Consider the following 20,701-nt stretch of genomic DNA (forward strand, 5'->3'; position numbering starts at 1 on the left):
TTAAACATGTTGCTACAGTTTGTGAATGAGGAATCTTTATACTTTACCCCGTTTTCTGCTTTGTTTCCAAGATTAAGCATGCACAGTAAACATTCTATTAAAAGTCAAAACCCAAGGCCCCATTTAAACAAAGAAGGGGAAAAATATGCAGGGAAAAAAAAAGAAGCTCCTCAAACCATTGCTTGAAAAAACAGCCTGAGGGTTTCTGAAGAGCTTGACTGAATTTTCAGCGTCCACTAAAATGTTTTATTTCTCAGCCTCTGAAGAAATTCTATATCGAGTCATTGAAAATAATTAAGAGGTGAAATATTTCCCATTGCTTTGTAAGTTGTTCACTTCATTTTATTTAAATCAATACTATGAGACGAAAATCAGTGTTCCTTTATCTTTGAAATGATCGCAGGCACGTAAACATTGTTTAAGGTCTGAAAGGGAGATGAACCAAGAAGTTGCATCAGGCCTTCATGGGCTGCTTTTGGGAACGTTTGTTAGTGGTTAAACTGATGCTTCAATAGGATTTTTCAAAAGTGCCTTTTTGTTCTTTTTTTTTTTTTTTCCCAAATGCACAAGCCAGAGACTCACTTGTACACGCAACATTTTGATAGACTGCGTGCAGCGTAAATCTTTCTTTTGCCACAGCAAAACACTACTTTGTTGCTCAAGTTGACTGATTTTATTCACAGTGTGGCAACAAGTCCCCCGGGTCTTTTTCATGGGTTTAAACATCTCGTTGCAAATATTTGTTTGCTGTTGAGCTTCTGTGGAAGATCTACTAACATTTCTGAACTTGTTCTCCTTTTCCTGCAGGAAAAATGTTCCAGGCTTCAGACCTAAACCTCATTGTTGAGTTCATCCTTATGTTCTACAAAGAGAAGCCTATTGATTGGCTGCTGGATCATATTCTCTGGGTCAAAGTCTGCAATCCTGAGAAAGATGCGGTACAGATCTGCAATTACTCTGTTATGGGTAAAAGCGTCGGTGTAAGTGAGGTGAGTCTTATTCATCCTCCTTTCTTCCTTCTTTTGTTGCTTTTTCCAGAAACACTGCGAGCGGCAGAAGTCCAGCCTTCGTGTGCGGTTTAGACCGTCACTGTTTCAACACGTAGGACTCCATTCATCTCTTGCTGGAAAGATACAGAAACTCACAGTGAGTCTTGTCCCCTGGCAGTTGTTTATTTTCAAAATCGGTTGAGGCGGCTTCCTGTGCAGAAACACTGATTTCCCCTCTCTCTGCTTGTGTAGGACAAGGACTTCCTGAAGCCATTGCTTCATAAGATGCACGTTAACCCCCCAGCTGAGGTGTCCACTTCAATGAAGGTATGGAATTCTCATGCCTTTACTGTACAAAAAATAGGTTTATTGCATTATATACAAAATGATGGGACGAATAAAAAGGCTAACGTGTGTCTTGTATTATGCAGGTGTATCAGGGCCACACGCTGGAGAAGACATACCTCGGAGAGGATTTCTTCTGGGCCATCACTCCTACTTCAGGAGACTACATCCTTTTCAAATTTGACAGGCCTGTTAGCATAGAAAGGTAAATTAGCACGTGGAGTTGTCTGTTTAGATAACGTAAAGGATGTGCATCCTGTCAAAACCATTCTGTTATATATATATATATATATATATATACACACACACACACACACATAGCAGTTAAACATAATGTCTCCAACATTTTCGCACGCAGTTTGAAGCTAAAATCGGTCCTTTTCATTTTTCTAACCTGATGCCTGTCACTGATTCCGATCCAGCTTTAGTGTGCATGCATTGTACATCTCTGGAGATCAGCACGAGCTAATGAGGGTGCTCTAAATTAAGCATTCTCGGGCCAGCCTCCTCCTCTCTGTGGAGGCGGGTTAGAGAGGGAGGAAAACGCTGAAATGTAAGGGGAGGTTGAAGCCAGACTGAAAACACAGAGCAGAGCAAACCTTGAATATATGTTCATATTTAGTCAAACGAGTGTGTTTATTGTATCCACTGCTTTAGTGACAATGATGTAAGGACAGTGTAAATAGAAGCTGATATGAAAGGAGCCAAATAGCATTGCCATGTTTTTTTGTTTCGTGTCTGCCATTTAATATTTGATACGAGTAAATGCACGCATTCACAAGCTCAAAGTTGTCACACTGACTGAGATCAAGAGCGCTTTGAATCTTCCAATCCCTCCTTATATCTATTGTTTGTCTCACTTTTTGCGTAGAAATCGTCCTTCAATTTCTCTGAAACCTGGGATTCTTGATCCTTTGATAGATAAAACAGCAAAAATACCAGAATTTGCAATGTTGAGAAACTGTAGCTGTGACGGCACCAAATCACAACAAATGTCATCTCGAGGCACTTCAGTGCTACAGTCCAATTCATTGCAGTCATAATCCAATCAAATCCAATTAATTAAATTCAAAATTAGTCCCAATTCATTACGCATAGAGCCAATTCAAAAAGCTATTTCCTAGCTGAGGAGACCAACAGATTGCACCGAAACTTCATCCAATCTCCCGTCCTGAGCATGCACGAGGCGACCTTTTAACAGGAAGAAACCTCTGGCGGAACCAGACTCAGGAAGGGTGGCCATCCGCCTCGAACAGCTGGGGTTTGAGAAGACAGAAAAGAGGGGACAACAAACACGTAACGCCATTCAAAGGATACCTGCTGAGAAACAGAAACGTTAATGACAACAGTAATGCCAAATTAACATAATGTCATATGAAGAAATAAAGGGGGAGCTAAAAAGCTCATAAAGGAAAGCTTTAAGCCTAATCTTAAAGTTAGAGAGGGTGTCTGCTTCCTGGACATATACTAGCAGCATTTTTGATCAGCTTTTCAGAGAATGTGTGGGACAGCCCAATCATAAAGAATTACAATAGTTCAGTCTTAAAGTAACAAATGCATGGACCAGTTTTTCTGCATCACTCTGAGACAGGGTGCAAAATGCAAATCAAAGAAGCACAAGTGTTGAAATTTTAACGAAACTCTGACACAAAGGGCGTTTGCATTGGCCCGAATTAAGTTCCACAGCTTGGACTCAACTAAACTGATGTTCACAAATGTTTTTGATGGTTTAGTGTGGGGGGGAAACTTTGCAAAAGAAACTGCCTCTCAACATATGGAAATATTGAAATGAATGCTTGACTTGATCTTCAGGTTCCTGTTTCGCAGTGGTAACCAGGAGCACCCAGGGGACAAGATCGAGAACACTACAGTGGAAATACTGCCTGTCTCGGTAGGGAAACCTCCCCCACCCAAAACACACTAACACAGTCTGTCACCCTTCTATGGTGACATGTGCAAATGACTCTGATTAGATTACATTGACTGGCTGCCCTCTTGGATGTTGCATATTGATTATTGACAGGAATGAGAGCATGACAGGATCACTGGCTCTGCCAGAGTTGATACGTTTTGACACTGTAATCCACACTATCAGCATTAGAGTAGCCGCTTCTATCTGTTTGGATGTTTAAATTCAGAAATGGTTGGGATTTGAACTTGTGGCTTCCCTGTTTTATTCGCTGTCTTTGTATGTTAGGAAAGTGGGCTGCAGACCAAAGACAAGTACAAGCGAACCGAAGACCGCTTTTACAGGATTGGTAAGCACATTTAACAGTCTCTCAGTGCTATGTGAAAGCATACTCTGCTTACACTCTGAAGCCTCGTGATCAGATTACGCACTTGCACTGACGGTGCCAGGAGAGATGAGAATGTTCAAAAGGTGTGTGAAATGTTGGGAAATCCCTGCCAGTGTTCACCGGCAGGCTTCTGTTCTTTCTCCACCTCTACCCTCTTCATTCTTTCCTTTAAAAATAAGATCTTATTTTTGCGGCTTTTCAAAATCTGAGATGGTGAGATTCACCTGAGATGAGGTTTGGGGGGAAAAAAGGATCCCACAATCACGCTTAGAAAGTGAGCAAAAGTAATCACATATTCCTGGCTCAGATCAAGACGAAACTGAACACATAAATATTCTGTCCTCGCCTATTTATTACTTCCTATCCTGGTAAACAGCTGTCCAATTCCCTCTAGAACTGAAGAATCTGAGCTTTTTAAATAAATCACAAACTTTTAAGTTATTTAATGACTAACTAATTTATGATTTTCTCACCTTTGTTCACCGAGCCTCTCCTTCGATTTTAATTTGATAACCCTTGATCTGATTAGGTTTAGCTAATTATTGACCATTTTCTCAACTTAAAGATATGATTTATGTATTTTCATGTGCTCTTGTCTTCAAAGCACAAGATGTTGTCAGTCAGCCTGTTCTTGATCTCATTCATCTTTCATCTGAAGATTTTTGCTCTTTCACTCACCTTTTGGACATGATTTATGTTAATTTGTGCTTTTGCGTGTACCGATGTTTGAACTCTCAGGTCACTTTGAGAAAGGCGTGGCAGAGGGTGCAGTAGATCCTGCCTTCAATCCTGTTGTGGCACTCCGGCTTTCAGTTGTCAAAGACTCTGTTGTGTGGGCCATCCTCAGTGAAGTAAGTCAGTCATTCATTCCACGATGAATATCATTAGCTCGGGTCATTATTAGATGTCCTGGTGTTTCATCTAATAACACATATGCTGCTCTGCTCTCTCCTTGCAGATACATATAAAGAGGATATCTGGCTGACAGCTCAGGATAAGGTACATGAATTATGGCCCCTGGAGGACCAAAATCTCTTAGACTGCTTACGCAGGGTCTCCGGCACCTAGCAACTGGCAGTGAAGTCATTAGAGCTTAGAGTTGCTCGTCGGAGGCTTGTCTGAAGAACGCCACCTCTCTGTCCCGACTCTTCCAATGTACTTTATGTTGCTTCTCATTAATCAATTTACTCCCTTTCTTTCTCCATCTTCCCCACACTCCTGCGCTCTTCGTTTCTTTGTGAGAATGTGAATACTACTGTCAGCAGAACAAAAGTGGAAGGTGTGAGGACATCTGTTCCTGGCTCTGGCTCTCAAAGTGACTGTGTTGTTCAGCAGCTTTGGAAACAATTAGATAATTCCTGAATGAGGTTGAATCTTCACATCTGGCGAGAACCAGTCGGCTGGCCACTGGTGCAGATGCTGCCAAATCCCTCTCTGTTACTCAATGCTGCCACACTTGGGCAAGCTGGGGCATTGCACTGTCACTAGCGCCCCAGCAAAGCCTGTGATCATCAAGAATGTTGTCATCACTACTGGCCAGTTGCTCTCTGTTCTCGGCAGAAATGATTGAGCTCTAGATCAACACCAGCCTAAACAAAACAAGTTTTCTTCACTCCCATAGAAAACCTAAACACTTGTCCTCGCTTATTGTTCCAAAATCCTGCCGTTTAGCCAGTCGGTGACAACCTCGACCGTTGGGCAACATCAGTGATATCCATCAAGAAAATAAGTTCCATGTCATCATATCTGTCTTGCCTCTTTTCTGACAGGCTGTGTTTGACCTTGGTGTCCATTTTTAGGAAACCAATAGAACATTGCCTTGGCAACATTTTCCTGAAGGAATATATTGATATATTGATATATTATTACAACCATGATTGACGATCTATGAAGGTGACTTAATTTATTTGAAATAAATCTTTAATTTGTACAAGAGGTAAAAATATATTTTTTATTCTACTAAGAGACATTTATGGTAATTAAGTCTGTTTTTGTGTGCTTTTTGTTGTTTTAATTTTTTTTTTCTTAAGTGCAACTGTCAATTTTATTTCCATGGTAACATCTACTTGCGAAATTGGATCGAAAATCGTTTGTTTTCTCTGCTGAAAAACTAAAGGGTAGGAAGTCTGCGAGTAGGTTCTGTTGAAGTAAACACAGATGTGGGTCTAGAATAGAAAAATGTGCCTTATATCCAGGTCCTTTGAAGTTGCCCCGACATCATTTTAGTTTGTACCCTCACGATTTCTTTTCTTTTCTTTTTTTTTTTTATCCAACTCATGGATTGCTGTATATAATAATATTTTGAACCTCACTTTATGATTGAATGGTAAGGGCAATATTTTTTTGTAATGGTGAGGTAAATTAGTGAAGGTTTAACCAGTTTACCATCTGAAACAGCGAATTTGCACGTTTTTTTTTTCTTGCTCTTTCAATCGCATCAGTCATTGTACCTCATTTTTCCATCTTCCCAACTTTGATCCAATTACAATTCATTTGGGCTTTTTTTTTTTTTTTTTCATTGACAGAATGTTATGACTACTGATTTTTGCAGAGTGCCACTGACTGTACATATATATAAATGGCAGCAAACATAATTTGTTTCTATCGGTCTCTATTGCTTTGGAGTAGTTTATTGAAATCCACTTGACATGTTTTATGTGCGTTGCCGATGTTCTGGGTGGGAAAATATTTGTAAGTGACGCTTAAATGATCTAACGTGTTAGTGATTTCTTTTTCTTTCTTTTTTTTTCTCCCAGAGTTGGTGAAGTGCCTTTTGGTAGAATTGATATGAAATTGGTCAATTCCTGCTTATCATGCTTCTCTGCATGCATGACTATTAAATGTAGTTTCTAAACATTTTCTTTCTTCACCCCTGATAAAAACTCATCTACTTTAGTGGTACACTCACCCCAGTCATTCGCTCTTCATCGTAATCTTTTAATTTAGTAGAAGATGGAAGAAAATTAACTATTGTTTTTGAAAGGAGGCCTCAGTAGGACTAACAGGATTTGATTTCAGTGCTTTCCTGCATCCGTATACTGAAAAGGAATGCATGTAAGGGCATGAAATTGTCATGCCCCATTCTCTGGAATGTGGGACAGGAAATGGGAAAAACAAAGGACAAAGAGCCCCTTAGCCACCCATCAGTTCATGTGCCTTCATTGTGTACATGCGTATGCCTGACTTAATGATTTTTGTCATCATTTCTCATGGACATATTGAAAATAAAAGAGAAAAGTTGATAGAAGTCATGGCCATCTTTGTGTTGTGATTTTGTTCTACGTTCATCACTCATACCATCTGCATTATCGGGTTTGATTTCAAAGTCAATTTGTTCTAAAATGATGTGATCAACTTGACCTCTTAAAGAAAACATTCAAAAATTCAGTTAATTATAACTTTTGCATAATACGTACCAAAAAAAACTACAAGCTCTCCCAGCATGCAATTCTACTTCCGTTCTCCCATCATTCCGTTTGACAATAATGGCGGCCGAGAGCTTTTCATAACAACATCGATGTAACTGCTGATAACTAGCCGCTTCTTCTACTTTTGAGGAGGTCATTTGGGCGATATTGGCACAAACGTGAATTTTAAACAATGCCGAAATATTACGAGGATAAAGAGGAGGATAGCAGAGCTTGCGCCGGCATCAGAGAGGACTTCAAGGCATGTCTCCTTCAGCATGACTGCGTCGTGAAGGTAAACCAGCCAGACTGTCTAAACGCTTTAGCATAAAGTCTATACAGTGCTGTCACAGTTTGCAACCTGCTGCAAGATTTTTTTTAATTTTTTTTTTTTTTATAGTTTAGCTTCTCAATGCAAATAGCAGATTAAAGTGAAAGACCTTGCTGATAGTAATTATGTCAGTATTAAGGTCATGGAAGGTGCCAACCATACAGGAGTGGCACTCTCTCGGTCTATGCCACGCCAGACTCCATTCTCCAAAAACTGGTATTTTCACGGGTTTTTTTTTTAAAGCACATTTGTGTGTATCACACGCGTTTTTGAATAGACACGAGTTCTGTTAATGTCCATGTGCGACGTTGTTCATTTCGGCATGTTTTCAGTGTTATATATTCGCCAGAAAGCTCACCAAAGCTACCAGTGGTCGTTTGCTAGCTTACTTGCTAACTACGTCAGAATATTCTCGACATCGTATACATTAGAAGCAGAATACGGAAAATGTACTTTATTTGCGTTGGCAATGTGGAAAAAGATGAAGCAACTGCATTCTTTTGTAAGTTGTAGAATTTTTAAGAGTACGATTTTTGAATGAGGTGTTAACATTTATAGTAAATCAGTTTGTTAGTAAAAATGATTAACTGAAATATGTATCGTCTCTCAGTGTGTGGGAAAACTAAGTACAGTTAGGAGGGTAAGTACCGACCAGGCACTGTTTTAAGATACATTTAAGTGATCATCGGCAAGTGTGAGCATCTCTATAAAAGCAGACCTTTTGTCAGTTTGTTGGTCTGGCGTATTCAGGTGTCATAAGCGGTTATCTTGGAGAAGCAATTGTTGCTGCCCCTCAATCTCCCTACAGTGAAAAAGACGAGTGGAAAACGTTCAAGACAGCTGAGAATCCTCCCAAGGGAGAATGTCCAAACAAGTTCACTCCAAGGTCAGACTGCAATGCTCAGAGAAACTTTCCCCAAAGCTACATCTCAGACTCCACTCGGTTAGCACGTTAAAATCTACAATGATTGTTGTATCAAACTGAAAATAGATAAACATCAATAAAACCGCATGACACCAGCATTCCTTAATTTATTCCCAAAATTGCTGTGTAATTTGTATAGATATCCGTGTTTTTTTGACGACCAATTTAAATGTTTTCGTTCTGTGGAAATCTTCTTACACTTTCTCCTAAAACTCACCGGACAGAAGATCACATGTTGGAATTACAAAAGCACAGCACAGCCCACAAAGCGTATTGTTCTGTGACTCAGGGAATGAATAAAATATTGATGCAGCCCAAAATAAAGCTTTAGTTTCTTTATTGCAAAAGCTTAAAAAAACCCATTATTTTCAAACACATTCCTTCACATCTTATCAAAGTTTTCGACAAGATGGATTAAATAAACTATAATTTTTTTACATTTAAATCAAAGATGATAAATATATGAAACAAGAATAATCTAACTTGACTTGGTGTAGTAGTTTAATACACCGTTACCACTGAAAAGACTAATCTAGTAACAATTTGATTAGTGATGAGACACGTGTCCTTTAACATTGTTAAACTGTGATTAGTTCCAATTGAAACAAGTGCAAATAAAATGTAGAAATAAAGGAAAAAATTGATGCAGCAAGCTGAAACAGAACCAGTTAGGAGCTACTGGGCCTTTTATGCAGCTCATATTCATCTTGTCCAAGTCTCACAGCCTATAAATATTGTGTTGGACCTCCTTTAGCTCTGGTTACGGCACACATTCGCTGTGGCGTCGCTTCGATAAGTTTCTGCAATGCCACAACATTTATTTCCGTCCAGAGTTGCATTAATTTTTTCGCCAAGATCTTGTAGGGATGACGGGAGAGTCGGACCGCCGTGCTCTCCAGCACGTCCCGAAGATTAAGGTCTGGTGTCTGTGGCGGCTAATCCATGTGTGAAACTGATGCCTCGCGCTTCCCACTCTTTCACAATTTGAGCTCGATGAATTCGTCATCTCAGAATGTGCCCGTACCATCAGCAAAGAGAAAAAAAATCCACTGAATGAAATAACCTGGTCATTCAGTATATTCAGCTAGTCTGCTGACCTTATTCTTTGGGCACATAACGTTGCTGAACTTAGACTTGAGCAACCCCAGATCCCAGCACTGCCCCCACAGGCTTGTACAGTAGGCACCAGGCTGATGGGTGCGTCCCTTCATCCGCCTCTCATCTTATCCTAATGCTCCTATCAGTCTGGAACAGAGGAAATCTGGACTCATCAGACCACCTGGACCTTCTTCCATTGCTCCAGAGTTCAATCTTTATGCTCCCTAGCAAATGTAAGCAGCCCCCCCCCCCCCCCATTAGCCTCACTGATAAGCGGTTATCTTAAGGCTACACAGCTATTTAGTCCCAATCCCTTTCTTCACATTGTGTATGTTTATATGCTTACTTTTACCATCAAACAAGCCAGTTTCTACTGTTGTTTTTTTACTATTTGATGTCACCAAACGTTCAAGTGATCGCATATATATAGATGGATAGATAAAGATTGATAGAGATATGTTAATCAAAGCTAATCAGCAGGTGGCACTACAGAGCCTTGAAAAAAGTGGAAGTCAGTGCTTCAAGAAGCTTCATCTGGCCATCACTAAATGTGATCATATGGTGTATGACACCTGATTTATTTGACCTGGTTTCTTAATGTATCAGGAGGGAAAGATGCCCAGTGAGTGTCTGAAGGAAGGCCACTGCAAAGCCCTGCAGACATCGTTCTTTGAGTGCAAGAGGTCGATGGTAAGTACAGCGCCATTGTGCTCTGATGCATGTTCAGAATATTTGGTGGGAAAAGTGAATTTTCCAGGTCGCTCTTTACTATATATTTGGTAAAAAAAAGCATGAAGCATTATGCAACTGACTCAGGTTTTGAGGTTTGCTGCAAATTCTGACCAGCGTCTTGTCATCCACCTGCAGCTGGACACGAGGTCAAGATTCAGAGGACGGAAAGGATACTGAGGATCCAGCTAACCGCTGATGCAGCCGCATAGCCGAATGGAAACCTGATCAGCAGCTGTAAATGCTTGAAATAATGGAAACCACTGTTCAGCGTGACAGAAACTCCATCTCAAAGAGGTGTGAAAATTAGTAGCAAAGGACTACAAAACAGCTGAGGAGTACATGCTCCCGGAAACGAAACGGAGCAATCATTGACTGGAGCTTTGATCGTCTCTATTCCTTGAAAGAAAAATGCGTTTTTCTGGATGAATGAGTGTGTGATGCGGGATGATGCAGACCCTTAAAATAAAAACATGAATAAAGCCAAAGGTGCTTAGTGTGTCTTTTAATGTATGCACACAGGCATCATACAGTCGAGGTAAGTGGGAAGTGCAAATGAGTCCAGTCGTTTCACAGCTGTGTCTGATACAGCATCTTTGTTTATCATAAAAAAAAAAAATAGCTCAGGGAAATTAGTTTCTTCAGAGCTTCAGTCCCATATAAAACAGTTCAGGCTGAGCCAAAGCTCGTGGACTGGAATGGTGACGCGGCTGTTCCTGCCTCCCTGGATTGTTACTTCAAAGCAGCCATCATCATCTGCTTAAACTTCTCCATATCCACCTTCTTCATGATCAAAGCCTCGTGGGTCTTCTTCAGAAACCCCACAGTGTCCACTACCATCATCCCTCTGGTGTGTGTGCCCGTTAGCTCCACGCTAACCGGGTAACGGTCGCTCTCTATGATGAACGAGTCGTTGATGGCAGCCGCCACGGCGTACGAGTCGCAGGAAACGAAGCCTGTGCCGGCAACAAACTCCTTCTGGAAGCGTTCGCTTTTCGATGCCTCCATGCTGTGGCGGAAGATCCGTTCCATGAAGCGAGCTTTATGGCTGTCCTGCGCCAACCAGGCGTCGCAGAACTCCTGCAGACATGTAAACGCACACAAGCTGAAGCCTTTACTTTAGATCAACATACCAACAAGATTAAACCGGGTGATGACCTGTAAGGAAATGCTAAGACCTGTAAAAGAAAGAGCTACCCAAGACAGCTTGCTGTGGCAGGTGAACTCCCAGCAGGCCAAGTAGGTGGGACACTGGTAGTCGTTCAGCACAATGTACGCTGCTTCTGGATCAGCGGCAAAGTTGAACTCGCCACACACTGTGGTGTTTCCTCGAGCTGCAACACAGGAGTCAGACAGAAGGATGAGAACTCCTGACAGACCAGGACAACACCAGTAAATCTACAACGCACTGCTTGCTGCTTATCACCAATCCTTTGACTTATTAATTCATCCAGATAATGTTAGGCAGTGAAATTTAACTTGGACCTATAATCATCGTCTTAATAAGCCCCACGTTTTGTTAGTTTAAGCCAAATGTGTTACGATTAGGAGCTGTCGATGGCTTTATCTCGGGACTTTTAAGTGCTGGGTGACGTTTTCAGTTACAGTTTGCAAGCACGGCTCCGAGGTGTTACATTTAAAACCGCCTCAGTCTTTGATTTCTTCCTCTTTATGGGTCATCCTTTCCGTACAAGTTCACTTCTGCACGGAAAGCTGCGCTCGCCGTTTCAGGCGGTTACACAGGAAACCTCACCATGTTTCTGCAACAACTCGAGGTTCAGCGTTTAAACCAAAAACCACATTCAAATGAGTCTTTCTTGCCACCCTGTTTCACATTATCTTGCCCACTGCCTCTGTGCTTCTGCACAGCCACTCCCTGAAACTAGAAGCGAGCAGTTTCACTGACACTCAGTGTTGCCTCCCATGATGTAGACCCCTCTGAGTTTGCTTGGCAGAGACGGATCCATCCTCACAGCCAGAGCCAAGTTGGTGAGGGGTGCCGTGGCAACCAGAGACACCTGGGGAAGTAATATTTACATGGACTTAAGATAATGCCATAAGTACACACAGTACATTATACATATATATGTATATTTATACATTGTACATGTATCTGTTTCATGAGTATTTGACCTTTGTATGAAACAACAGATTTTATTAAAGCACTCAGGATGTAAGACTTTCAGCCTCAGTTCACGGATCACTTTTAATAGTTGGATGCAAATTCTTTTCAGTCAATGGCTGCCCGAATTCTGCAGTTTACAAACCCAAACTTTGAGTCTACTCTTCTTAGATGTTTTGCTTTCACTGCAGAAGAAGTTGAAACTCGTCCAACATTTTTTTTTTTTTTTACTTTGACAAGTTCGTGTCTCCCCTCCCTCCTTCTTTAAAGATGTTTTCCAGCTAAGTCTGATTGATCGGGCCCTTCTGATCTTTAGTGTTAGCAGTATGGATGTGCCTCATCTCACCTCTCCCGGGTTCTCGTTAACGATCCTGATAATGGCCGCCACAGCGTGCTCCTTCTGAAGCAGGTGCAGACCGGGAGCGTTGGGGTCAGGCGCGTCTCCCAGGCCGTCCTGCCCGTGGAAGTGTCCCGCGTCGATTCTGTTCCCGAGCATAGGCTTGTCAGCACCTTTAAACACTGGAATCTGGTCCACGAAAAGAGGAGCACGGGAGATAGAATGCATACATGTGAGCTGAGTGAAGCTGACACCCCACTCATGTAAAAAATTCCAGAAAATTGATTGAATGGTTCATGCTCCGTTTGTGCCATTAAAATTGTCGTCACTCTTTTTTTCTCTATGTACATACAACATTACTGTTGTCATTAGGTTGTGTTTCTCTTTCTCAGCAGGCATCTCTGGCCAGGTGTTACGGTGTTTATTGTCCCCCCTGTCCTGTCCTCTCAAACCACAGCTGGTCGAGGCCGATGGCCACACTTCCTGATCCTGGTTCTGCCAGAGGTTTCTTCCTGTTAAAAGGGAGTTCTTTGCACGCTCAGGAGAGTGGATTGGAACGAAAACAGAAGTTTCAATACAATCTGTTGGTTTCCTTAGCTAAGCTACTTTTGTTTCAATTGGCTTCGTATGAACTGGACTAATTTGAAATTGAATGAATCGGATTCGAATATGATTGTATTACAATGAATTGGATTGTATCTTTGAAGTGCCTTGAGATGACATTTGTTGTAATTTGGTGCTTTATGAATAAAATTGACTTGAACTGAATTTAAATAGAGATTCTAAATTGACTGTAGGGACAAGCCTAAGTGTTTAATTGTCTCCGTGTTGATGGAATGATGACCCCATGTGGCGGGGCTCTACCTCCAATAGCCCCACAACTGTGGAAATCACAGAGATGGGTCAGTCCTAACACGAGTACTTTTTTTTCCTAGCAAATTAAATATAGCAGAGAATAACATGATGTAGTCATGCTTATCAAGCCCACCAAACAGTGCGTTTGTATATTTCACGTCAGCATGCTTAATATTTGCCCCACCTCCGGTTTATTGCAGGCTTGTAGAACTCGTAGTGTGTTCTTGCACACATTCTCCACCGTGGTGTTCCCGTGCACGCAGGTGATACCCAGGAGCTTCACGTTGGGGGCTGCCAGCGCCAGCATGATGGCCTGAGCGTCGTCTACGCCACAGTCTACGTCCACGAGCAGCTTCTTGCTCATCCTGGACCCTGCGGAGCACCCACCCTTAAGAACCGCACACGTTTCAGCGGTTCGGTTTGCGTTTATTACAAGAAATTGGAAAGCAGAGCCACACAGAGAAAGCTACACAAAGAGGTTTTCAGTCCAATTCAAACAAGTTGCTTCAAAGCTTTTCTCCTCAGAGTTTCACTAACCTGTAGCAGAGTGTGGGATATAAAAGCTGTAGAAAGTTCCTTTTGGAGACTGAAGCCGAGTCAGTGAAAAATAACCTTTGAGCGGAAAGGCAGGTGAATGAAAGAGTTGTACACGTACAAAAAGGAAGCAAAAGGTTAATATTTGATCTATTTCAAGGTCCTCCCACCAAAGAACTAAAGTAATACATTGTGTTGCTTATGCAACTTGTTGAAACAGTGCGGTTACATGCGGGCAATTGGATCGGAGTAATGACTAAATTACATTAAGATTGAGTTATTCATGTAACAAGTTTAATTCGACAAGAAATTGAATCGGATCGGGTAACTTGCGATCGAATTTAGACCCCGGGATAACTCGATCCGATTGCCCATTTAACGTGCCTGGAGACGACAGTGGATATGATCGAGCGTTCTGCGCATGCTCGAGATTTTTTCCCGCGATCGTCACCCGGAAGTCGAAGGAGACACTGTTACTGTTGTTGTCACTGCCGTCAGAAAGAAAGAAACAAGGCGATGGGGATCGCGTTTGTGCCATAACCATGCTCATCACAAATGTAGAGGGACGTAGCTTCTTCTTGCTCTTCGTTCGCCATCTTTCTCGAATGGCTTAGTTTTGTTGTTGTTGGTGGTGAAGACGTCAACCGGAAGTGACTTTTTTTTTTTTTAAATCAGAACTTTATTGACGGTTATAGAAGTACATACTACTTATAGAGTAGAAGTTGAAACTTAATTATCCAACTTACAGGGATGTGGATTTAGAAATTAAACAAAATTGAAAAAAAAAAAAAAAAGACAAACAACATAACTATTACCTAGAGGTCTGCTTAATGTAGATTAAAGTGATTTATTAATTTGGTTATTTAGATTTTTTTTTTTTTTTAAAGTTTTTCAATGGTGTTCCAGTATGTTATTTTGAAGTTATAAAAGGAGGGTTTTGGTCTTTTGCCAAAGCATTTTGTGTAGATATTTCCTCTTTCATTTTGGAAGCTATGGTCCTTTTGAACACTTAACTGTCAAGAAATCTGAATTCTCACCCTGAGCTGCGCTTTGACCAGACCCCGTATCGCTGGCAGTTTACTCAACCATATGACTCAGTTTTGACTCTGACAGTAGACTCTTGCAATTGTCATCACAAAGGGTCTGGATACTTTGATTTAAAAAAAAAAAAAAAAAAAAAAGAATATTTCAGCATCTAATTTTTTTGGGATAAATTAACGAAACAAAACTAAAAAAAAAAAACATTTTATTTTGGTTGTCAGTTTGTTTTTCTTTTTTAAAGATTCCATTTTAAGATGAGTCTGAAATATAAAAATGCAGAAGAGAATCTGAACCTTCCCAATACATTGTTTCGGAGTTACAGCATGTCGATGAATTCCAATCCACGATAAAAAAAACCAAAAAAAAACAACAACTCTACAACAGAGAGGCCGCATTGATCAATCCCAGGTGAGACGACTGGGAAAGCGCTGAAACACAGTAAGTTCGAATGTTTCAGAGATGTCACTCATTCCAACTGGTTTCCACTGGGGACGCATGCGCTGCTCCACGGTTTTTCTCCGTCCTCTGCCCGGTGTAATTTCCCACCGGTCGTGCAACAGCTGCGGCACGCTGGCTTGCGAGCCAGACGTATTCACGCTAGATCCCCCGATAATCCGGGAACGCATGCGAGACCCCACGATAAACTGTGAGTATACAGAAAACAACAAACAGCTTACTTTGCTTCTCCGACGTGACAGAACCTGTTGATCTGACCATCTATCCTCTACTTTTCTGCTTCTATTAAAGTGTGCCAGTCCGTTTCTGTATTTCTCTAATTGTAGTTTTATTTTTAAAGGGGGCAGAAGTTTATTTTGTAGATTCTGTGTCAGATTTCCTGTGCTGGTGCAACCTGCTCCGTTCAGCTTGACGCGGTTCAGTAACGTTGCCAGTGCAACGTAAGGTTAGCGAGAGCCGCTGCTGGGACATTAGGCGGCGCGTCCGGTGGATGCATTCTCATTGGCTAGAGTGGCAGCGATCAGCAATGGTGACAGCAGCCGTTACACAGCTGTTACACAGCTGTTACACAGCTGTTACGTCCATTGTGGAAATTGGGCTTAATATGTGCATCTCTCTGACAAACACAGTTACAGTTTCCGTAACAGAGATTCTCATTTGAAGTGCTTTGGGGACTGGTCACGTCTCAAATGAAACAAACAAATGTTTCGGTTTGCTGTGGTGTTATGTCACAACATGGCTAGACGCCACTACTCTGGGTTACAACCAGTGTTAAGTGCCACGTGGTCAGACTGATTCCTACTTCAGTACATTTACAGCTGTTACTTCAAAGCAGCCATCATCATCTGCTTAAACTTCTCCATATCCACCTTCCTCATGATGAAAGCCTTGTGAGTCTTCTTTAGAAACCCCACAGTGTCCACTACCATCATCCCTCTGGTGTGTGTGCCCGTTAGCTCCACGCTAACCGGGTAAAGGTCGCTCTCTATGATGAACGAGTCGTTGATGGCAGCCGCCATGGCGTATGAGTCACAGGAAATGAAGCCTGAACCTGCAACAAACTCCTTCTGGGAGCGTTCGCTTTTCGATGCCTCCATGCTGTGGCGGAAGATCCGTTCCATGAAGCGAGCTTTATGGCTGTCCTGCGCCAACCAGGCGTCGCAGAACTCCTGCAGACATGTAAACGCACACAAGCTGAAGCCTTTACTTTCGATAAACATACCAACAAGATTCAAATAGGTCATGGCCTAAAAGCAAATGCTAAGACGTGTAAAAGAAAGAGCTACCCAAGACAACATGTTGTGGCAGGTGAACTCCCAGCAGGCCAAGTAGGTGGGACACTGGTAGTCGTTCAGCACAATGTACGCTGCTTCTGGATCAGCGGCAAAGTTGAACTCGCCACACACTGTGGTGTTTCCTCGAGCTGCAACACAGGAGTCAGACAGAAGGATGAGAACTCCTGACAGACCAGGACAACACCAGTAAATCTACAACGCACTGAACAAACAGTTTGTCTCTGATTTTCAAAAGAGCCTGTTCGGTCTCGACCTCGACATGAGCCTTGGGGCATCCCACCCCATGTGGACACTGTGGCCGCAGTGACCTCGATCGCACATTTAAGGGCAGTCTGGGTTGTATACATACATTTACTTTAAGTAGTGCGAGTGTGACTGTGTCCTCTGCCAGAGTGGGAAACTGTCCACTCAATTCATATTCCTCTGCATAACCGGCTGCAATCTTTGTGTTGAATGTACTCCAAATGCCACACAAAGTCTTCCATGTCTGGTTTTTTGGGGGGTACTTCAATAGCAATAATGAAAACAAGCTTTGGGTGCATCTTGTAAATCATAAAGAACTTAACATGGAGTAGCAGAACGGGAGTAAAAAGTTTGCTGCTGCACATTAACATAAGCACACAGGCCATTAATGTATTACAGGCAGCAAAACTGAGAAAAAGCATTACTACACTAAATTGATAAAAGTAACCTCAGTGAACTAGAAGCTAACAGTGTGTCACTTACACTCAGTGTTGCCTCCCATGATGTAGAGCCCCCGAAGTTTGCTTGGCAGAGACGGATCCATCCTCACAGCCAGAGCCAAGTTGGTGAGGGGTGCCGTGGCAACCAGAGACACCTGGTGAAAGATACATTCGCTCAGTATGTGCAAGAGGACCACATATGCAGTACACATACAGCTTTGTCCGTCACTCACCTCTCCTGGGTTCTCGTTAACGATCCTGATAATGGCCGCCACAGCGTGCTCCTTCTGAAGCAGGTCCAGACCGGGAGCGTTGGGGTCAGGAGAGTCTCCCAGGCCGTCCTGCCCGTGGAAGTCTCCCGTGTCGATGCTGTTCCCGAGCATAGGCTTGTCAGCACCTTTAAACACTGGAATCTGGTCCATGTAAGGAAGAACCCACAGGAGGAACCCTGGTGTTATAATTCTGTGCCGCTCTGATCACATCAAGACTTCCTGATGTGTAACGCATTTACAAAGCCACAGCAAGTTTGTATGTTTCAGACATATCATTAACTCTTAGGCTTCAAATCCCTGCTTAACTTGCTCCCCTCTCTGACAAACACAGTTACAGTTGTCGTTTACTTAACACTGGCTACATGAGATTCTCATTTTAGGCGCTTCGGAGACGCTTCACATCTCAAATTAAACAAACGACAACCACTTCGGTTTGTTGTGGCGTTACCTCGCAACATAGATAGACGCAAGCATTTTTGCTATGCTTTATGTGTAAAAAAAATCTTTTACATTTATGAAAAACAAACAAAAAAAAGTATTTCTTTCCTCTCCTTCTTTAGTGCTACACTAGGGCTGAGCTGTAATGCTGACAACTCAAACCTTCCTTCAACAGTGAAGTGGTTGTCTGGTTTCTACATCAAGTCATGTGTGTCTTAAGGAACAAAAAGTCCTTGCCAGACAGTTTTATTTAAAAAAAATAATAAAAATGCTGACTTGTCACTTGATGCCAGTGAAACTGAATTAATGTCACGCGGCACTATCAGTACATCCTTGTGAGCAAAGCAAACGCTCAACACTATTTTATGCTGATGTGAACTTGTCGAAGTGCTTATCTAACGTCTCAGAAACTGACTTTTATCATCCCGTGTCACAGCCAATCTGGCCCAGACATTTATTTCCAGTATTTCAGTCATTTTATTCCCACAGCTTTTCTGCGAGAAATGCGCTACACAGACGGGCTGGATTTACCTCGCCACCAAACAGCTCTGCACCCACCTCAAGTCTGCCGCAGGCCTGCAGAACGCGTAGCACGTTCTTGCACACCTTCTCCACCGTGGTGTTCCCGTGCACGCAGGTAATTCCCAGGACCGTCGTGTTGGCGGCCAGCGCCAGCATGATGGCCTGAGCGTCGTCCACGCCACAGTCTACATCCAACAGCAGCTTTTTAAACATCCTGGACCCTGCAGTGCGCCAACCCATATGAACAAGACAACTTTTAACTGGAGCAAATGCCTTATTCAGTTCCATCCAGATTAAGAAAAAATATAACCCATAACAACAAGAATCTTTTGTGGTCTAATAAAGAGAAGATATATGCAACTGAAGCATTATTTAAACATAAAAACATCTACCTGAGGCTGAGTGCGAGAAACGTAAGCTGCAGTGAGTTCCTCTCACTGATCGGAACCAAGGACGGCAAGCTGGATACAACCTTTGAGGGGAAGCAGACAGCGAGCTGTATGCAAGGAGGAAGCTTACAATTAACTGTCTCATTAGATTTTAAGCTTGTTTAATGTTCTCTCAAAGGCAATACACAAAACAATGATCTGGAGAGACACCAATTTTAACAGTGAAGAAGTATACCTGCAAAATTTAAAGTACAAGAGCCTCTTTCAAAGCTTTATATCAGCATTGATACAAATGCATAAGAGTGCAAGTCATTTATTTATTTATTTTTCACATGTAGTGTCCATCTATACCTGTGAAATTAAGTTTAAAGAACAACGACTTAAACACTGGTTTGTAACCAACACAAACAGGTTAAAGCCACTCCAACGCCAATGGTTTGGAGCGCTTTGTTCACTTTGCACTGTTCAAACGAATGATTTAGTCGTTACTAAATTATTGTACACAATGTTAATAGCATCCCCCCTTTTAATGAGCCATTTTCATTTACGTACAGCCACCGTCAAAAGTTTAGACGCATCTTAGAGAGTCACTCCAAAAATCTTGTCACAAGAACGCGGAAAAACCATCAAGAAAGCGGGAACAGCGCGAATAGCAGGAAATAGCGTTGTAGCACAAGAACGCGGCAGTTCACGACCGGTAACAAACCAGTCACTTACGAGCGAGTCACGCCACTTAACGGCGACAAAAAACAAGAATAACGGTCGCAATGACATAAGAGTCTGTACGACTCGCATGCAGGAAACACGTTGGTGGCCGTTTACACAAGCTCAGGCCTGTATTTGAGTTATGCTCAACGAACAGCTGCACCTTACCTCCACACAGAGCTGCTAAAAACACGAGACGTAACTGACGACAAATATCTTCTAAACAACATTTATCAGTTTCTTTCGTTTCCTTCTTTTTCTTCTTCGCATTCTATTTCATTCATCCTCTCCCGTCGCTGTCATCTTCCTCGTCATCGCCTTCTTTCTTCTTCTTCTTCTTTTTCTTCTTTGATTTTTAATGGCAGCTGGCATCCTTGGTGTTGCATATGCCGCCATCTACTGTTATCTAAAAAAAAAACTATTTGTCATTTTGTACACACAGGTTACATACTACTGTGATAGTACTGAGAGAATAGATTCTACTCTCTCTTTTTTTGGTTTTAGAATTTAATTAAACACCCACACACACAATTAAAAAAAAAAAATCTAAAAAAAACATAAATCATCTCTATGTGCTGGTGTGGTGCACTTACTTCACAGTGAAAGGCTTCCTGGTTCAAACCCCAGCTGGGGCCTTTCTGTGTGGATTTTGCCTGTTTCTCTCCGTGCATGCGTTGGTTCTCTCCGGGTACTCTGGCTTCCTCCCATCATCCAGAAACATGCATGTTAGGTTAATTGGTGATCCTAAATTTTCTGCAGGTGGAGCGTGGATGGTTGTTTGTCTTGTTTGTCTCTGAGTGGTCCTGTGATGGACTGGTGGCCTGTCCAGGGTGTACCCTGCCTCTGGACTCCTTCCCACTGCGACCCTTCAACTGATTGAGCGGGTATAGAAAATAGATGGATGGATCTCTTCCCCTTCATTTCTGTGATC

The 20,701-nt window shown here is 42.1% G+C and overlaps 4 protein-coding genes across 7 annotated transcripts in view; 2 read left to right on the top strand and 2 right to left on the bottom strand.

The window, feature by feature from the left end:
- The window catches only part of mgat4a (alpha-1,3-mannosyl-glycoprotein 4-beta-N-acetylglucosaminyltransferase A), a 28,107-nt gene extending 21,229 nt beyond the window's left edge, over positions 1-6,878 (top strand). Inside the window, exons 9-16 of the mRNA XM_072396730.1 lie at positions 808-938; positions 1,039-1,146; positions 1,242-1,316; positions 1,421-1,539; positions 3,147-3,225; positions 3,532-3,592; positions 4,370-4,482; positions 4,590-6,878. Coding sequence (XP_072252831.1) covers positions 808-938; positions 1,039-1,146; positions 1,242-1,316; positions 1,421-1,539; positions 3,147-3,225; positions 3,532-3,592; positions 4,370-4,482; positions 4,590-4,616 — 713 coding nt within the window. The 3' untranslated portion in view covers positions 4,617-6,878. The remainder of the gene's footprint in view (positions 1-807; positions 939-1,038; positions 1,147-1,241; positions 1,317-1,420; positions 1,540-3,146; positions 3,226-3,531; positions 3,593-4,369; positions 4,483-4,589) is intronic.
- Positions 6,879-7,084: 206 nt separating this feature from the next.
- Positions 7,085-20,701, top strand: part of coa5 (cytochrome C oxidase assembly factor 5) — a 186,872-nt gene continuing 173,255 nt past the window's right edge. The window contains exons 1-3 of one of the 2 annotated variants that reach the window (XR_011917942.1): positions 7,085-7,333; positions 9,999-10,082; positions 10,260-10,376. Coding sequence is in view for 1 of the 2 variants with exons in the window: in XM_072396738.1 (XP_072252839.1) it covers positions 7,232-7,333; positions 9,999-10,082; positions 10,260-10,301 (228 nt within the window). In the remaining variant the exon portion in view is untranslated. Of the gene's footprint in view, positions 7,334-9,998; positions 10,083-10,259; positions 10,604-20,701 lie in introns of those variants that run through there. The other variant, XM_072396738.1, reaches the window with a different exon arrangement.
- On the bottom strand, positions 10,611-14,061 carry LOC140319151 (inosine-uridine preferring nucleoside hydrolase). 2 transcript variants are annotated; one of them, XM_072396735.1, is made up of 6 exons: positions 13,973-14,061; positions 13,620-13,823; positions 12,590-12,769; positions 12,028-12,139; positions 11,319-11,455; positions 10,611-11,201 (listed from the first exon to the last, which is right to left on the bottom strand). In XM_072396735.1, exons 2-6 carry the CDS (start codon positions 13,797-13,799, stop codon positions 10,854-10,856), a joined length of 957 nt encoding a protein of 318 aa, XP_072252836.1. In that variant the 5' UTR covers positions 13,800-13,823; positions 13,973-14,061; the 3' UTR covers positions 10,611-10,853. The 2 variants fall into 2 exon arrangements, with proteins under 2 accessions (XP_072252836.1, XP_072252837.1); XM_072396736.1 differs by having other exon boundaries at positions 13,620-13,807; positions 13,973-14,053.
- Positions 14,625-20,104, bottom strand: LOC140319150 (inosine-uridine preferring nucleoside hydrolase-like). 2 transcript variants are annotated; one of them, XM_072396734.1, is made up of 7 exons: positions 19,939-20,104; positions 19,069-19,148; positions 18,713-18,897; positions 17,678-17,857; positions 17,488-17,599; positions 16,753-16,889; positions 14,625-16,635 (listed from the first exon to the last, which is right to left on the bottom strand). In XM_072396734.1, exons 1-7 carry the CDS (start codon positions 19,998-20,000, stop codon positions 16,288-16,290), a joined length of 1,104 nt encoding a protein of 367 aa, XP_072252835.1. In that variant the 5' UTR covers positions 20,001-20,104; the 3' UTR covers positions 14,625-16,287. The 2 variants fall into 2 exon arrangements, with proteins under 2 accessions (XP_072252835.1, XP_072252834.1); XM_072396733.1 differs by having other exon boundaries at positions 19,069-19,172.

The sequence above is a fragment of the Leuresthes tenuis genome, unplaced genomic scaffold (genome assembly GCF_036924035.1).
Source record: "Leuresthes tenuis unplaced genomic scaffold, fLeuTen1.0.hap1 SCAF_12, whole genome shotgun sequence".
NCBI lineage: Eukaryota > Metazoa > Chordata > Actinopteri > Atheriniformes > Atherinopsidae > Leuresthes > Leuresthes tenuis.